Raw genomic sequence first — 20,128 nt, 5'->3', positions numbered from 1 at the left:
CGGTTACGAGGAGTACGATGCATGTCCGCTAGACTTTACATCGATTATTGTCCTCGTGTTGGCCATGTCAAAAAATCTGCAAACTGTGTCATTTTGAATTTGTCTTCATGTACAGGTGTGACAGTGCTTTATAAGTGTGCAACTCATTTGCAATGCATAATTTGTCTCCTGTTAGGGCCAGGTGCCAAGCTTCTCCAGAGGTAGGCCTGTTCCTGCCAACCAGCAGCCATGGACCCCCTCCCAGAGTACTCTCTGTTCCTGTTACGGATCCTGGATGAGCTGGGCAACAAGCATAACACCATGTCATATCAGGATCTATGTAAGTCCTTGTGCGCTCGCTTCGACTTGGTGCAACTGGCCAAGCTCCGCAGCCTACTCTTCTACACAGCCTGTCTGGACCCCACCTTCCCAGCTACCCTCTTCAAGGACAAGATGCGCTGCACCATGGAGGACCCGCAATCTAAGAAGCTCATGGTGGCAGCAGACATCGTCACCATGTTTAACTTGATCCAGATGAACGGAAGCATAGCCAAAGACAAGCTCCACATAGTGCATAGAGCCATGTTCCACTCGAATCAGTTGGTGGAGCTGTGCAGGTTTGACAATGATGACTATAAGTTTCAGGACTGTGAGAGGGGGCTGGGTTATGAGCACATGGATCACCCTAGGGATGGACACCATCATCATCAGCAGAACGCTGTGGCTCAGAGTGCCCCTTGTCCTAAATCATCTGAGTTCAACAACTTCCAGCAGTTTGCTCCCACCTCAGACCCTAACTTCCTTCTGGGCATCAGCAAGGACCTGAAATGTAGAGCAGCCTCTCTCGACAAGCAGCACCACCTGCCCCAGTACTCTAGCTGCAGTCTGCAGTCTCCACCCTGCCAAATGCAGAGCACCTACTTTCCCATGGACATTGACAACAAGTCTACCACTGACCATGAGTCCCTTCAGCACATTAGCCATCCAGAGCCCTTCTCTGTTCACTCTTGCATCCAGAAGAGGAACGTCTTTAAGGAAGACTTCCACAACTTTGTGGCCTTCTCCCCACAGGTTTGTGTTTTTATTTTTAGGATGCTGTTGATTGACGAACATTGAAACTATGTTAATATACAACTGCTGTTCAGATATACATTAACTTCAGGGTTTGGAACACTATAGCAATAAAATATGAGTAAAAAAAGATTTTCATTAGTATGTGTTGGGTTGAAAAGCAACACAACTGTATATTGTCCTGACATTACACATTATTTTGAAGGTTATCAAAGTAAAACAAATTTTGTATTTCATATAATCAAATAATTAATCAATCATTTAGTGCACACTTCAAATTCAACACTTTTTTATAAAATAACTATTTTGTCTGACCAAATGTCAAAAAACGAAAAGTATTCCATATACAAAATAAGAAAAATACAAAAGCCATTTGCCAGCATGTTGCAAAATTGTAACCATAAGTGACTTAACACTTCATGGAAAAAAAATGGTCATTGTTAAGTTTTAATTGACGAGATTAATTAACCAGAGTTGACAAGAAGAATAACAGTCAAAAAAATATACAGTGTACCGCTGATTCTGTGTTGGAGGAGTGCCCTCTAAAATTTACTTAAGTAGTAAAATAAAATTGAAAACTAAATGGAGTACAATGTACTTTTGTTACTTTCCACCACTTGAGAAGAATACGGAAAATATTTTATTTTACCACTCCCTTGTTTTAATAGCCTGAAAACAAGGGAGTGGCAGCATATTTTTTTTGTTTGTTAAAGGATAAGTTATATCTCAAAATACACCCCCTAACCTAACCCATATTTTATCATTACATCTAAATTATGTAGTAACTTTCAAATAACACTCTCACAGTGGTCATGTTGGCTGATGGGCTAACTATTATTTACAACTAACATGTGTTATACTATCCCATTTTTCTGAAACAGATGATTAATTCCTGCTATCATTTAATAAGTGAATACAAAATCTGCGTTATCTTACACACTAACGCTAACCCCCCACCCCGGTTATTGTGAAGACCAGAGGACCATAATGGGCTTATTGTTTGAACACAAATTAACTGAGTGTAAAAATGTTTCCATTCAGTTTAGTACTTATTTGCATTTTGTCTCTAACATATAACTTCTGGAGGTTTCTGCTGTATTTGCTGTGTTTGTGTGTTTTAACTTGTCTGGGTTACTTTTGTAGATCGACAAACATGGCAGTAAGGCTGCTGAGGGCTACCACAGGAGAGGGCTGCACAAGCCTGCAACCTTCTTCAACCACAGCTTTGAAATGCCCTACAGTAACCCCTACTTTGAGTCTACACTCAACTCCCCTCTTCAGGACAGAAGGAGGGTGAAGCACGAGAGCCTGGACGATTTACAGGCATCCACATACTTTGGTCCAACCACAGTCTCTAAGTGCGTCAGCAGCAGGAGGCACAGTAACAAAGTAGGGAAGCAGCCGCCATGGCCAATGAAGAGTCTCAACACGGACAACGGGCCTCCAAAGTTGGAGGGGTCATTTCTGAACAGCAAACCACTCAAAGAAAACCACCATCACAATGTTACCATGATAAACACTGACAATGAGCAGCATTTTCAGAGCCCAGGGGAAAAGTTAGTGGCTTCTCCATCTGGCTTTGCAAAGAACACTAAAGGAATTAAAAACAAGGATGTAGGACGAATGGCAAGTAGGCCTGGGGGTTTGGAGAAAAGAGAAGCAGCCAGATGTTTCAGGAACAAAAATATAAACAGTTCATCCTTTCAGGGAGGGGACTGCTCCTTTAGTGTTGGGACTCAAACAGAGCTGGCTGAGCAGAAGAAGGTGAAAGAAAACCCTGCTAAGTACAGTGACAGAGAAAGGCACCCATTCAAACACTGCAAAGAGGACTCTGAGATTGTTAGTGATGACATAAGTGACATTTTTCGTTTTCTGGATGATATGAGTGTTTGTGACTCTCTGGGCATTGTCCAATCGTCATGCTACAACAGTAATGGGTCCCTCTCTCAGGTAACACTTAAGTCTGAAGTCGACATCTCCCCTGAACACAACACGATCAGACTAGCCAAGTCCAAGCTGGACTGCCTCTTCCATTCGCCGGAAAACACAGACGATGAGCTCAAATCGAGTGTGTGCAAGTTGATTATGAGGATTGGTGAGATCGAGAAGAAGCTGGAGTATCTGTCGGGGGTTCGTTGTGAGATCTCCCAGGTGCTTTCCAAACTAAACAAGCTGGATGAAAAGATCCAGGAACCTGAGGCCAACGGTAGACACAGGGAGACGGCGTCTGCATCAGGGTCCAATGCCACACCCGACAAGCCACACCCCCACCCTCACCTACATACCAACCCCACCCTCTTACTTAGTGTTGTCAAGTGCCACACCACTGGTCACAATGTCAAAATAGACAATGGCTCTTCAGGGGAGTGGTACTGTTCAGATGGGAGTAACAGCGATAGCCTGAGGGTAAAAGCTCTGAAGAAAAGCATGTTCACCAGGAGGTCATCCTGCTCACTCAATGAGGAGAACAGTGCCACCGAGTCGAAGGTCACCAGCATCACCAAATCTCCACGGGACTGGAGGACAGTCTCTTACTCCTGTCACCCTGGAGACGAAGGCAAGGACAAGGGCAGAGAAAGCAAAGGCAGACACCGGAGGGCCAAAGAGGTAGAGACACTGATTTTAAATTCACTTTTTTTTTTTCAATTATGATTTTTATTGTTTTCTTCACAGACACCAAAAAAGGCAGTCCAATGAGTTTTATAGATGAATATTCATGAAGTATATAAAGACCAAAAACATGCAAACAGCAGCTATAAATAATCAAAGGACAGACAAAGAAGATATAATTGCAAAAATGTGTTTGCGCAGCAGAAAATGACACAATAGCGATAACAGGCAGGATGCCAGTGGACACAGCTGTGCATTTCCTTGACCATCTGACACCGCGTTCATGAATTAGATGGTGTTTCCTGTATTGTTGTACCAAATTTTTTATCAATTCCTGTGTCCACTATGTGGCGCAAGAGAATTGATTATACGTCATGCTGGGCATGAAAACAGCATTACATCTTTACTTGTTTTAAACGGATTATATTAGCACTGTCAATTAGGTTCAACATAATATTTCAATGAACATTTTTCAATAGCTCTCAAGAATATATAAATGTGCTTGTTTGCTCAATATAGTGAAAGTGAGTATTTATAGCATGCATAGTTTTTCATACCATTGTTATTCAATACTTCTACTGGTGATCAATTTACCTTTCAGTGAAGAATGAACTTCAACAAGATGATTGCCTTTCCCTAATTGTCAAAAATGCATGCAAATCTAAGATATATCAGGCCATTTAAAGTGTTTGTGTACACTAGCATGCACATCCCCTTATTTTCAGAATTGCACAAAGATTGTAAAACCTTCATAAACATAGGCATTAAATATTGTATACAAATAATACATACACAGCTCTACCTGATCAATTTGTGGTAGAGGCAGAAGTCATGCTGCACTGGATGTGATCTCTGGCCTACTGCCAAGGGCACTGGTGTTGCAAAGTTTATATTTCTCATTCTAATGTCTCTTTATTGCACATTGTGAACTGACAGACATTCGGCAGGACACGGACATTCTTACGAAAATATGATTACAGTATGTAAAATGTAGATTCAAAGTCAATAGCACCAATCACGGACAGGTTGAGTGCAATGCCACGAATAGTCATAATTAAATATAATCTTCTGATTGTTTCACAACAGTTGCATTCTAAAGCACAAATATACACACACCTTCACACAAACCTGCAGGAAGGTGCCTAATTTTGAATGAGCATAGCCCAAGGTTTGCTTCATCCTGCTATGACGGCTGTGAGCCTTGGTACGCTGAGAGGTGTGAGAAAGCGGTGGTGTTTGACCGTACAACCCTCTTATTCTGCTGCAGCAAACTGCATCATATTATGGGTGGCCAGTTTTGGCTGCACGCTCAAAAACCTCGTGGTTATTTCAGTTTTCTCAAAACACCTTTCATTATCTGTTTTATACTGCCTGCTGACTCCTCACTCACCACTCTTAACCACCCCCTGGCCAGTAGGTGCCGCTAGTGATAACACAGCTGAGTGCATCTCCAATGCCCCATCTGCTGCTCTGCGGCCCCAGTGGGGAGAAAACAGTTTGCAGTTAGCGGTGTTTGGCTAACAGTTAATAAAACTGCCATATGTCATGATATTGTATTTCTCAATTGTTGTCAGAGGAAATATCACCATTGTCCCATTTTCATGATTACTAATCAGAATATTTCAGAATATTCAGAGTAGGCCTATAGCCAATGAACTCAAATATTTAATATTGTCAACTAAATCCTTTTACTTTCTTAAAGTCATCTTTAGTGGTATTATTTGCATAAAAACACAAAATTCAAATGATAAGGAAATAAAAGATTGTATTTTTATTTATACAAAAATCAGTTCATAATTCCCTCTCTATTTTATATTGCTGTGAAAACATTTCTTTCAAACAACTGGAATTATTCAAGTTTCTCGCCAAAAACTACATTTTACAATATCACATTTGATCACATCATGATAATGTTATAATGCACAAATCTTTACATTATAACGTGTAAAGATTTGTCACTGACAATGTCACTGAATACAACTGTACGTTATAACAACAGCTATTAGCTTGTGCTAATGTGCTTGTGCTAGCTTGTGTTATCAGCTCTCCACCTGCTGATTAGTGTGTACTTAATCTGTGGTTCACATGATTCCCAGATAATTTTCTGTATCCAAAATGCACCCACACTGCAAATTACGTAGCACATTTTTTGGCAGATATAAGGTTATTCCTCTCAATATTTGAGTTGTGAGTGGCACGACTCTCAAACGCATAAATCAAAACTGTTGCACACGTGTTACATGACTTGCGCTAGAGGAGATTTCACCGCACAAACAAACATGTCTTGTGACACTCGTTTTCACAGGACAACAATGTAGTAATCAGGACACCATGAATATTGTAGCTTCAACAATTCTTAAGGTTATGAAACCGTGACATTGTACAACCGCGGTTATTGCAAAATCAGTTAATCCCAAATTTGAGTGTGTGTAACAAACTCTTGCTACCCCTGTGGGTCCTGGGAGCACAAGTATGCCAGCACATGGTCAATTAGTGTTTCTCAACCACTCTTTATTTAGTTATTCAGTTTTATTCACACAGGCTGGACTGGATCGTGCGCTCTGCTGCCTTCCTCCGAGCGCACGCCGTGTGGGTTCTCCCCAGGTCTGCCGACTTCTCTGCCCACAGCCAGTCTGTGTCTCTTGCCTCGCTTTTTCCGCCTCCGTCACTACTAGTGTTTTTATGTCAGAGAGAGAGAGACACACACAATTTAGATGGGTTTCAGCTGCGCCCAATTAAGCCTCTCCCGGCACCGTTCCCTGAACCACTCCCCCACTCTGTCCCCTCTGCAGCTGAGCCCGAACACGCCCCGCCGCCACAGTGTGTTTTACAATGTATCACTGCAAACATTGCCTCAACACAGTAAAATAGTGTTTCAATCATTTCTGTCTGGCCCTTGGTGTCCAGACTGGAGGCTGTCAGAAGTTTTGTCTATAGACACTCTTTTTAATCTGCACATCCATCAGTCTGCACAGTCACTGAAATAATTTTAATCCACGCCCACCTGTTGTGTGGGCCTCACCTCGGTCTTACCTTCAGTGTAAATTTAGATGAGACCCGACAATCGGCTCCCATTTTTCTTCAGCCAGCATCTGATACAGGGCGACTGTGGTAGAGCAGGGTCGTCCTGCAATCAGAGGATCAGCAGTTCGATTCTCTGATTCAAGGACGACTCCGGCTCCGCTAGTCCATGTCGATGTGTCCTTAGACAAGACACTTTACTTCAAATGGGTGTGAATGGTTAGTCCTGATGGGTACCTTGCATGGTAGCCCCTACCATCAGTGTATGAATGTGTGTGAATTAAGTGATGACATTCAATTCAATTTATTTTGGATAGCCCAAAATCACAAATTTGCCTCAGTGGGCTTTACAATCTGTACACATATGACATCCTCTGTCCCAGGACCCTCACATCAGTACAGGCAAAACTCCCCCAAAATTTGTACTGTTGTTGCGTAGTCTTAAAGCACTTTGAGTGGTCAGAAGACTAGAAAAATGCTATACTAGTACAGTCCATTTAGGTCTCCATCTCTGCTCAGCCTGCCAGACGGGCTACATCATGCCAATTATGAGTTGTGCCTGGGCCCAGAGCACGCTGACGGGTTTCTCGCTTCAGAGATCACTAAGGCTTCCAGTGGCATCATGATCCTCTGTGTCACTGTCGCTGTCTCTGTAGCGCGGCTCAGGGCGTGGCGGAAGCTCATCAAAAGGATCCACCCTGCCGCACAATCTCAGCGCTTCTACAGTCACCGCCGGAATCAGCGTTGAAGGCAGAGACACCTTCCTGCCCCCCTGCTCCTCCTCAGCTTCCCCCGCCGCCTGTGCCGGCTTTTCCAGTACCACGGTCGGCACCACGGAGAGGGTCTAGCACTGCCCGATGGCCTGCTCCTGGTCCAACCCTCCTCAGGAGTTGTTTTAAGCTTTTAGCTTTGGAGCTAGCTATCGCTATCGCTACCAGGTGTCTACAATCAGAAAAACTGAAAATGGAATCCTCTGTGAATCAGCTGTCACCTTTGCTAAAACCTGAACAACGCTGTGGGCTCTGGGTTGGAGCCCCTGCATCCTCCACATCTATAATGGCTCCACTCACCTCCCCATTCAACTGTGTCAGCTGCGCCCGCCTGGTCGATTAAAATCACAGAGCTGGAGGGAAGAATATCCACACTCTACAAGATCTAGGAGGCCGAGATGCTCACCATCATCTTTGGTCCAGCACAAACCAACAACCGCCACCTGTGTGCATGATACCACCACTTCCTGTCCTCTCCTCACAATCCCTGAGTAGTACTGGCTACGGCTCGGGGCTAAGCCTAAAACCCTGGTCAGCTCCACTCCATCCTATCACAAGCCCTGGTCCATGCTCACAGCAGCTGGAAAGGGAGGCATCCCTCTTCTATCACTTCAATGTCCAGCTGGAGAATAAATATAACGTCCTTGCTCTCCACGACTTCCCTCCTCTCGCTAGGGACTCCCAGCCTCCTCCTCTACCATTCCACCTGCCGCCGCGATCACTACGCCAGCCATTCCTAAGCCCTCCTCTCGCACCAGGACTTGCCGCTCTATACCGCTCTTGGTTTAATCTTCGCCTCCTCCATCCACGCTCATTATGCCCACAGTGTTATCTCCTCGTCCCCTCTTCTCCCCGACCACACTGATAGTTGGGGATTCCATAATCAGGAATATCCGTTTCTTCAATGCAGCCACACACTTCTTTCAATTGTTAATTGTCATTTTTGTGCATCAATGAGGTAGCTGTTACAATTCTCAAGGAGGGCCAGGAAGGTTAGTGGGTAAATTGAGTATTAGATTGACACAAAATTATTTAAGAGCAATTTTGTTAACTTGAAAGTCATTCACCAAGAATATAATATGCCCAACTATATTATGTTTTTTGGGCTTTCCAACATTATTCTGATTATTCTGATTTTCTGCTTTTGTGTCTTTTAGTGAACTTAAAAATCTTTTGCAAAGAGATATCAAAAAGATTGATAACTTTTGATGATCTAGATCCACTTATGATCCACAGCAAATTTCGTAGAAATCGGAGCCAGCATGTAGGAGTTCGCAAAAATGTGTTTTTTTTCACTAAATTCAAAATGGCTGACTTTCGGTTGAGTTTAGAGCTTAGAGCTCCGGGGGCTTTTTTGTCAGTCTACATGTGATACATCTGTTTACCAAATGTTATACATCTAAATTTTATATATAGATAGTGAAACGTACTGCGAGGGCTGCATCGTAGAAATATTGTATAAATTCATACAAAATTGAAAATGGCAGACTTCCGGTAGGGTTTAGAGCATGGTCCCAAGAGACTTATTTTTAAGTCTCCATAGGATACATGTGCTTACCAAGTTTCATACATGTAGCCAAAATGTAGCGCTGGGGCTGCTCTTTTGAAATATTGTAGGGGGCGCTATAGAGGCAATTTAAAACGGCCAATAAAGAAAATCATATCAACTATTTCTTCCAATGACCTGTGACACATGTACAACGTTCCATGAGTTTTTGAGCATCCCAACCCACTAAACCATCAGCTTCCTTTTTCATGGCAAACTATGCGTCGCCACGGCAACAGCGTGGAACGAAAACTCACAATATTCATGGAGATTTATCATCAATGTCTTAAGGCTATCCTTACCAAATTTGAGACTCATCAGGTCACCTGGCTAGGAGGAATAAATAAAAGTATAAAATATGACATTTCCTTTAGCCAGTAGGCGGCGCTATGAGTTATTGAAATATTTTCAATTGAAGTATGTTTAGGCTTGAAGTAGCATCATGCGTAAGACGTTTTGTGCGAATTGGATAATGTACCTTGGAGTTATAACAACTTATTTTTTCATAAACAATGAGGCAAAATGGCCGCCACGCCACGTCAAGGTTCTTTGATGAAAACGCTCGATTTTGATAACTTTTAATCACAAAGGTCTTAAGAGCATCCTGACCAAAGTAGAAGTTGATCGCTTAAAATCTCTAGGAGGAGTTCGTTAAAGTGCGAAGGCTGAAATCTGCAAAAAGTGACAAAAAGCACAAGTTCGAGGGTTTACTGTAGCGCCCCCTAGTTGTTGAATGCAAAATAAATATCAGGCTATGTTAGAGGATGCAATGTGCACATATGCTGAAAATCTGGTAATTTTAGGACAAACGGTTGAGAAGTTATATTTATTGATATTAAGCCACGCCCCTAAGAAGTTTATTGGTACATATCTTGTAAACGAAAAGAGATATCAAAAATCTTTTGATAACTTTTGATGACGTAGATCCAGTAATGATCCACAGCAAATTTGGTAGTAATGGGACTAAGCATGTAGGAGGAGTTCGCAGAAATGTGTTTTACACTAAATTCAATATGGCGGAAAATCTAAGTGGGCGGAGCTTAGGGGTCTGATTGGCTTTTTTGTAGCTCTAGCTCAAGTAGACATGTGTGTCACATTTCAAGTCAATCGGACATACTGGCCGAGGGGCGTCGCCGGTCCGACTTGTAGGGGGCGCTAGAGAGCCATTTCTTAACACAGAAAGATGCATTCTTTTTCAGATGGCTATATTCACCAGGCCTGACAAGTCCCCACAATTTGGTGAGTTTTCATGCATGGCAAATCCTCCAACCATGCGTACGTTTACCCAAACGGGTACAATATCAATAGGGCCTTCGCGGCCCGACGTTGTCGGTAGCTCGGGCCCTAATTACACTATCGATAGTAATGTTGTCGAGAGCAGAGACCACATACTACACTTCACTCACAGCTCAGCTCGCCAGCTAATTATCTGAAAAACAAAGGCATATATGGTCTGAAGAATACTCTCTCAAACACTGTCTCTTATTGTCCTGTGAAGGCCGAAAAGCAGCCGTCGCTGTCCCAAAGTGTCTGAATGATCCTCCGTGTCAATCAGTGATTGGCTCCATTCGAATTCCATTCCCTCCTGGCTTCGAACCAAATTCGATCCTGTGGCACAACTTCTTCGGACTCCGCCTCTTCTCTGTGACCCGCTGGTCAATTGTCCAGACGAACCCTTCTGCGGTTTACGGCAATCCCTTCACCTCCATGCCTGTGAAAGCCTCGCTCAAAATTATCCCTTTCTGACCCTCAAACCTATTCATACAGTGTTTTAATACCTACAGTGACTATGCTTCTATGGTTTAATACATTCAATAAGTAAACATATTGCGACTTAACATATTTGGACATTTTATTATTGTGACACTTTTATTCACCACTAGGGGTGCTATTAATCATACTAATAATGTTTTTAATACTGAAATTCTTCACACCATGTGGCTTCTTTCTGTTAGATAGCATCTCTCAAAACCAATAGATTTTGAGAGCTGCTCAAAATCTATTTTGAGCCTACTAATAAGAAGAGGAATTAATCCTGTCCAATTAGGGAGACTAAAAATGGCCAGTGGACAAGATGCCTCTGGGTGTTTGAGACCTCTCATTACAGACTTCTGCCCCTTTTGTAACCCGTCAACTGGTGGCAGAAGGATTCAATGATAATTTATTGTCAACGAAATGCAGTTCAATCAGGAGAGACTTGTTTAGAATTTTACAATGATTTATTATACAAGTATAAATTATGAATAGTGTGAAGTCTTTGGCGATTGGACTCCATCCTGAAGTAATATTACCGAGGGTAGGGATACTGAGGTCCAATAAGGCCTAATCCCCCAAAATAAATTTATTTATATGAATAAATAAATACCTTACCTACTGCTGTGCTGAATTTCCTAAGAAAATAGAAAATTAGTCATGAGAAAAATCTAAGGGTAGAACGTGAACGAGTAGATGTTAGACCAGAGGTAAGAGGACCAGAGGTAAGAGGTCCAGTTTAGTCAAAGCAAAGGATAGAGGAATGTCACGATGGACTGCAGACTAGGATACGGTGGTCTGGAAGACCGCAGAGACAGGATAGTGCGGGTCTAGATAGCCCATAGTAGAGTATGGTAGGATTTCAACAGATCCCGAAACATATGGAGGGATCAGCCCTGCGGAGGGTCCAAGCGCAGGACGGGATAGGTGAGGGTCAAGCTAGACCGCAGACAAGGATAGGTTGGGTCATGTTAGACCGCAGCTTAGGATTGTCGGGGGTCACGTTTAGACCGTAGAGCAGAATAGGGGGGTTCAAGGGAGAACGTAGAACAGGGGGTCTTACGGCCCCAGCACAGTTGGGGGTTTCGCTGCCTCAGCACAACCAGACCGGGTTAGCCCGCCCGGGAAACTAGAACGTATGTCAATCTTTGACAGGTCTCACATCACTCAGACCGCGAAAATAGAAATGATGTCATCTCTGACTGCGAAATTAGAAATTGTCATCCTTGGACAGGTCTCACATCACTCGGACCAGGAAATTAGAAATAGGGCACCTCAGACCCTTTCTTTCTTTTAGGAAAGGAAAACGGTCCCGTCGGACCAGGAAACAGTCACGTTAAACCAGGTGACGTTCACCTAGGAAAAACAGTCACGATAAGCCAGGTCACGTGAGACCAGGAGATTGGGAAACAGTGCTAGACCAATCAGACGGAGAAAACGGTCGAGTCACACCAGAGGAATAGAGTAAGGTAAACGTAGCAGGGAGGTCACGGTATTGTACCATGCTGAGAGACTATCCATTAGCACGCTAGAGAAATGTCTTTAGTGTTATTATAAGGAACACTTCCAGAACACTTCCAGAAGGATATAATGCTATGAGCTAATACTAATAATGTGACCTACCGATAATATAACAATCGACGTGAACATGTCACCACCTCCAGTTATATGCATTCCTTACTGGATTTTAAGGCATCAATGATCTTTGATTCTCGAGGATGGTGTTGAGATCTGGGGGGATGTAAGACATGAAGGCAGAGGATGACCAACGACCCAATTTTTGTAGGGTAGTAGCGGAGATGCCTTGGTTAGCCGCCGAAGTAGCGGCCCCTATTCTAAAAGAGTGCCCTGAGTATAGCTGAGGTGATAAGTGAAGTCTAGCGAGGATAACCTCGAAATGAGAGTTCAACCAAGTTTTAGATAACAGACCATTACCTGAGGTAAGAAACAGGGGAGAAGTGGAGCACGTAATAGGTCTTAACCGTAGGAACTTAATCATGGATTGGAACGGGCAAAACACAGAGTCTATGTGAGCCACAGTAACAGAGCAAGCACCTCCGCATTTGGAGTGTTTGAGCCATAAGTCATAATGATTAGTATGAAAAGTCAAATCGGCAAAAGTGATGTCTATTTTAGAATTTGAAGGAATTAGACGAGGTAGTAAACTCTCCACATCTGAGAAAAGCATAGAAAGGTAAGGAAAACACAGCCTCGAGCAAGACATCAATATAAGGGGAGAAAACACCTGCTCTGAGTACGGTAAGCATCCTGTGCAATATAGGAAGCGTGATAGGCTGTCTACGGTCTGGAAGGTGAGGAGAAGATTTAGCAATACCTTTTAACAGTAATTTGATGGCTGCATTGGAAAACAAACTAGATGCCGCAGGATCATATCATCTAATATTAAATTGAATGCCGGCAAGCAAACTACGAATATATGGAGGTTTAAAATGCCGAACATCCATGCAATAGCAAATAAAGGCACAAACTGTGTTTATGAGAACAGGTTTAAGAGGCATGCCAACACAAAACAAAGCGAAAGTACTCCAAGCAAAATCATACGTCTTAGTAGAAACTGCTAAACCCTTCCTCATATATATTTTTTTTTAGCTGCCTCCATATAATCTCCCACGTGTCTTTGCTTTAAGACAGCATCAGGGTGTGACATGAGGGCACCGTTATTGACATGGGACGGCATCTGGACAGATGTTCCGGAAAGCCTGGAATTTAAAGCGGGAAAGTGAATCAGCCAGAGTATTATAATGACCTGGCACATGGCGGGCGGTGATAATAAAGTTGTGGGTGACGGCTGCCCAAGTGATGCTTCTCGTGAAAGGCATGACATCTTTGGAAGAAGAGCGCCCTCTATTGATAATATCGACAACTGCTTGATTGTCGCACATGACGGAGATGCGTTTGCATTTCCAGTGCTGCCCCCAGACAAAGCAGGCCACGGCAACGGGGTAAATCTCATACAGTGCTGAGGAATTTTCAAACTTTGCAAAAGTGGGGGGCCACGGTTCAGCAAACCACTGGCCTTGATAGAACCCCCCCAAAACCCACAGATGGTGCGGCATCTGTGTAAAACTTCAAAGAGTCCGAGGAATTCACCAGATCATTGTAGAAGAATGTAACCCCATTCCAGCTATCGAGCAGACGAGACCAGAACCGTAGGTCAGAGCGACACCCTTCATCCAGATACACTAGATCGTGCAACTTGCTCACGGAAGATGCTATGTCCAACAAGCGGGTGATGAATGAGCGTCCCTGCGGAATGGCAAAATTAAAGTAGCTGCTGTTTTGTTATATTTTCAGCCGTGCAATATGATTTGGTAATCTCGCGGATGCGCTGCAGTTTCACGATTGGAAGAGACGCTTCCATGTCTATTGTATCGAGCATGATGCCAAGGAACTCCAGACGTGTGTCTGGCCCCATGGTTGTCTCATCCGTGAGTGGAGTGCCAAGGGAGTGGAGACAACGTTTCAACTTATCTAGCGAAGAGCCTGAACTATCGTGTGGGGAATCTATAAACAGGAAATCATCCAGCAGATGAAGGACAGCTGGGACCCTGACTCTATTAAGTAGTATCCAGCAAAGTGCTTTGGACACTTGGTTGAAGATAAATGGGCTGCTTTTGCACCCGAAAGTCAACCGTACCCCGAAATAGAAATTGGAATCCCACCTGATTCCGAAGAGATGCCACTGGGAAGGATGGATCGGCACAATTTTGAACGCGTCTGTGATGTCTGCTTTGGAGAGCCATGCGCCTTGACCGGCTAGTTTTATTAATTTAATGGCATTGTCAACCGAGGCATAATGGAGAGAGAATAGCTCGGAAGGGATGAGGCTGTTGGAAGTGGGCAGGAACGAGGAGCGGACAGATCGAAGATTAATCTTTTCTTCCCTGAGTAAGTACCCGTGGCTACCCCTATAGGACTGGTGCGAAACACGGGGAATGGAGAGGACTTGAAGGGGCCAATGATGTACTTTTTCTTAACCTCTTTCTCGATCAACTGAAAAAACGTATCTGGATCATTTACCGCTGACTGCAGATTCTTAGCCACATACGTTTCAGGAGGCATAGCAAGGACTCCAACGCAGAAACCTTGTGACAAGCCCGTAAGCAGATAGTCTACAAACACAGAGTCAGGATGAGAGGAAAGTTCAATCGACAGTGACTGGAGATTTATTGGTGTAGAGGGATGCTGTTTAAAAATGTTTTTTAACCACGATGTTTCCCTCCCCGTGGGGGAGGTCTGGCTGTGCGGCGGGGGCAGACTGACCGGGGATGAGCATTCTTGCAGTAGCTGTAGATGTGAAGATAATGACAGTTTTGGTATGTACACACGCTTTCATTAAAGTTCATACAACTTTGCATGTCATTTTCATTAGGCACCTCACGCCCAGCGTTGGCTGAAACACCACCGAGGGACAAAGCGGAGCTAGGTGGCCCGAATTCCCACACGAACCACAAGATACAGTTTGTGCGACCATGACCAGTAACTCGGTATCCAGCACAGACCAGTCCAACCGGGAGTTATATTGCATAATATACAGGGCGCCTTTGCTGGAGAACGCCTTATGGTACTGGTAAAAGATGTTCCTCCCATATTTCAGCTGTAGCTCGCCGATCAGTGCCATGTAGGTGTCTAGCTCCTTCTTCTGTCTGGGTAGACCGCACATATCACGTCCCGATATACCCCGAACGCTACCATAAAATGTCCGATTGATAGATCTCTGATTAGCCTTGGATCTGTCGATTTAAACACCGCAGCGATGTTACCACCGGAGGCTATGCTTGTATCACACTCGGGGGAGGGCAACATTATGCTTACCAAATTGATGTCTTTCCCCTGCAGGATTTTAGACCTAAGACGAGTAGTACATTACATTACATTACATTAGCAGACGCTTAAGTGTATTCGACATCGGTTTTCGAGAGAACTAGTCACCAAAAGTCATAAGTGCATCTCATTTCTTCAAACAAGCATCTAAGAGCATAAACCAGAGCCAACGTACAGTGCAGAAACAAACGAATGCAATAAGTGCCACAAACTAATATGAATACAATAAGTGCAATAAGCTAGTATGAATACAATAGATGCTAAGTAAGTGCTAAGTGGAAGGCTCAGGGTAGGCCTTCTTGAAGAGGTGAGTTTTCAGCCTGCGCCAAAAGATGGGCAGCGACTACGCTGTCCTGACGTCAGTGGGGAGTTCATTCCACCACTGTGGGGCCAGGACAGAAAACAGCCGCGACCGGGTCGATCGGCCGTAGGGACCTCTGAGTGACGGGGCAACCAATCGCCCCGAGGCAGCAGAGCGAAGTGGTCGGGCGGGGGTGTAGGGCTTGCCCATGGCCTGGAGATAGGAAGGAGCTGTTCCTTTCACTGCCCTGTAGGCTAGCACCAGAGTCTTAAACTGGATGCAAGCTCTTACAGGTAGCCAGTGTAGAGAACGGAGAAGGGAAGTTGTGTGGGAGAACTTGGGGCGATTGAACACCAGGCGAGCTGCAGCTTTCTGGACAAGCTCCAGAGGTCTAATGGCCGACGCCGGGGCTCCGGCAAGTTGCAGTAGTCCAGGCGGGAGATGACAAGAGCCTGGATGAGCACCTGCGCCGTCTCATCAGTGAGGAAGGGGCGAATCCTCCTGATGTTGTAGAGCAGGAATCTGCAGGAGCGTGTAACCGATGCAATGTTTGCTGAGAATGACAGTTGGTCATCCAGGGTCACACCCAGGTTTCTCGCAGTCCGAGTTGGCGTCACTACGGTATCGTCAATGGTGATGGATAAACTCATATTAGCTGTAATATTAGCTGCCTGTGGGATGTATGACCTACCCATTGGAGGAACCGGTACTGCAGATGCCAGCGAATGTTGGGCTACTTCTATTTGCGAAGAAGTGGAGGCCTGGCTAAGCATGACGGCTGGTTGCCGCATGGCGTCCTGGGTGGCGATGAAGGTAACTGATGCTGGCGCCGGAATTGCCGCGTTCCCCAGGGATTGCAGGCGAGCCTCGATGGTGTGCATGGAGCTCACCAGTGACTGCAGAGTGGAGATTACGGCATTGTCTGTGTTAGATGGGCCAGGAGTTGCTGGTGGAGCAGGATTCCGAGACATTGCCTCTTTCCTCTTCGCCTGTGGTGCTTGGGCTGAGCCGGTTTTCTTCGCTCTTTTCCGCCCTGGTGCAGCCGCTGGTCGGGGATCTACTAGATCGCTGCTAACTGTGATCCTCATCAGCTCACGGAGCTGGGATAGCGGAAGGCCTGGTGTTGGATTAATGCTACGACCTTCCAGCTGAGCCAAGAGGGCTTCTTGCTCGTCTGGGTGGGAGCCGCTACGCCGCCCAAGGCGAGTGCTTTTGCGGTGGACGCCCGGCGGGCTGCATGCCGGCTCCGGCTGGCTATCGAGATTGTGACTTGCATCTCCTACAAAAGGATCAGAATCGGAGTCCGACATACTCGGTACCAACAAAATGCTAAGCTGCAAAGGGTAAACCACTGCTTAATGCTCTCGCATCTGCTTAGCTGAAATGACAACTGACAGCAGCAGAGAGGAGAACACTATTTAAAGTTTGACAGCAACGATATGATTGGCTTCAGGAACTGGTGTGCAGAAAATGGTTGGTTACTTAAAAGTGCACGCCCCCAATCAGCTGATAGAGTAATTACAAGGAGGGGAGAGACAGAGATTACGAGTGAGTGTCTTCCTGTCTGAACTTGCGCTTGAGCTACATATAATTTAATTCCAGCAAAAAAGTTTCATGAAGTTTGGCATTTGTAAACATGAATGTTAAATATCGACAATTAAATACAAATTTGACCATGACATTCATTGTTTTCAGTTTGACAGCAGTTTTTTTTACAAATTTTGGGTTTGATGGTGAAATGGCGTGCAGTGTGTTGGAGGGGCCTGTAGTTGAGTGATAGGACAGTAGAGTTTGCCAATATATCTGTCCACCACTAACAGCAGATCCTGTATTTATTCAGTTAGTCAATGTAGTATAATCGCTCCTGCTCAATTAGACACACTACAATAAGCATTATAAAACAAAAAATCAGGACAGCCTTACCTCCTCAGTGGAAAAAAGCGCATGCCATCTCTCCTGCCCCTCTACTACCTCTCTCCGTCTAAGGGAAAAGGTCAGCTCCATCTTGTGCCGGATCAATGTGATATTCTTCTTATTCTTCTTCATTTTCGTCGCCCAGAACAACTCTTTCCTGCTCAAGAGTAGAATCGTGATGTTGTGGATAATCTGGGACATGATTGACCTCCCCCCGTTTGGGTGTTTTTCTGTTGACATCTACCTCAATGCAGCCCGCCTACGCAGCTTTGACCTGTAGTTTCTAAGCTCGTACTTGATACTTGTTTTCCATCCATCATAGCCCTTAATGCTACCTGGCTCCTTCAGACACGGATACTTGAGAACCAATGAAGAGGCAACTAATTCAAGTTCATCTTTCTCAGGGTAGCTTTTGATTTCAAAAATTGCTTGTGCAAGTTTATTCAAAATTTCCATTTTAATGTCTCTTGTCACATCAAGGCCTTTCTTTGACTTCGTATGTCTCATTGCCCTTACGCAATTTCAGTTCAACATCATATGAGAATTTAGGAATAGGGAATGGAGAGGGCTACTCTGCAACATGCCATAAATTGCTCCTAATAGAATCTGAAAGGCTGGAACTGAAATCTTCAGAGTGAATACTTGCTGTATCAAGAGAGGAGACTGAACCAATCAATGGTTGCTGGATTGGTTAGGTGGTGATGAATCACAGTTCCACATAATAGGACTGCATGCTCAGCTGATAATTCAGACATTGCTGTCAAGTTACATAGTGCATTTCCAAACTCTGGATCCTCAAACTGCAGTGAAAAATCACCTTCAATTTCGAGTTTCTCTTTAAGTTCATCAATTAGTTGGGGCACAGATCCTGGTACTTCAGGGAGCTGAACCCGCCGGGCTTCTTTGGAGGACACGACCACCCAAAGTAACAATCTATAAAATAGATATAGAATATAGTCATAAAAAAATAGAGAAAATAGTCACACCTATTTAGAAAACATCTGAATTCTTGAAGAGATCACAGTGGTATTTTTACTTTTTAACTCACTCACTAAAAAAAATCAATTATCAAAATAATTTATCAATTTGCTTCATTAAATAATCAAGTAATTGTTTCAGCACCACTATAATCTAATACTTAAAATTTTATAGAAATGTTAAAACTAAACAAGATTATCTTGAATGGACCCTTTTTAGTCTTAACAGCTGGCACAAGACAACATACCATTTTGAGTTGCTTTAATGGAGAATGAATGTCCTTGTGGTCACCATCAACTTTCCACCAACTGTGTATGTTGCTAGATGGTGGTAATCCGTCAGCACATCTGGATCCTGGATGACAAGTTCTGAACAGTGGCCTTCAACAAGCTCATAAGACCGGAAATGTTCAATGTACCAGGAAGAGAGTATTTTACAAATGAATGCCACTTCCTCTGTGTTGACAAGAATAGTCAATCTTATGGAATTCTGAGAGGCCAAAAAGGTGTGATCTTGAGGTGTGATCCTAATGCACCGGGTGTTTTAAATACAAGGCCAGTGTGCACCTTTTCCGTGACGAAGACAATAATGTTTCAGAAGAATCTCTTGACTGGAGCTTGCGAATTTGCCCCCTGAAACAGACCCATATAGGACATATTCAGTTTTGAAAAGCATTTAAGCTGCAGACCTTGTAATTTGCAAATATATAATAACTACCATGATACAGCTTTATCTCACCAATATGACACATATTCCACTGAAGCCGTAACAACTCCATCCATGTGACTGAATAGATAATGGCCAGGTTGAATCTGTCATACAGGAGGAAGAGCACGAGCAAAATGGCCAACTGAAAACGTAACAGAAAAAACATACAAGAAAGGATGGCACTGCTGTATTGAGTGACAGTGATTTATACTTTACTTAATGAACACAAAACAAACACACCTAATGGTTCTATGACATTTTATATCATATCAAATAATTTTCAGAGGCAAAAAAAAGGTAAAAATATTTTGTTGATAGAGAAAACCTGTCTATGTTATGGGGTAGTGTAGTTGGTGGACCCAAACGCACGCACACACACACAGCAGGTTTACTCCAGCCAAGACTTTAGTTAAATGTGCAGGAGGAGTCAAAGAATGAACAAACAAAAAACAAAGACTAACTGTCCAGCAAATTAAAGTCACTCCTTTTTCTCTACCGGAGTCGGGAGGGAAGCTCAACCGAGGCCGGGACAGATAGACTCCGGAGTCGGGAGGGAAACTCGACCGTACTCAAAACAGGAAAAGGTCTGGAGCAGGGGTGCCCAATACGTTGATCGCGGAGGTAGTGCGGGTA

At 44.0% G+C, this 20,128-nt stretch overlaps 1 protein-coding gene across 1 annotated transcript in view; it reads left to right on the top strand.

Annotated features, from left to right (window-relative positions):
• The first annotated feature begins 228 nt into the window (after positions 1-228).
• Positions 229-20,128, top strand: part of minar1 (membrane integral NOTCH2 associated receptor 1) — a 40,089-nt gene continuing 20,189 nt past the window's right edge. The window contains exons 1-2 of the mRNA XM_076110197.1: positions 229-1,056; positions 2,194-3,657. Of these exons, the coding sequence (XP_075966312.1) occupies positions 229-1,056; positions 2,194-3,657 (2,292 nt within the window). The remainder of the gene's footprint in view (positions 1,057-2,193; positions 3,658-20,128) is intronic.

The sequence above is a fragment of the Anarhichas minor genome, unplaced genomic scaffold (genome assembly GCF_050575085.1).
Source record: "Anarhichas minor isolate MPS153535 unplaced genomic scaffold, ASM5057508v1 ptg000042l, whole genome shotgun sequence".
Taxonomy (NCBI): domain Eukaryota; kingdom Metazoa; phylum Chordata; class Actinopteri; order Perciformes; family Anarhichadidae; genus Anarhichas; species Anarhichas minor.
This window is presented reverse-complemented; position numbering and strand designations above follow the sequence as displayed.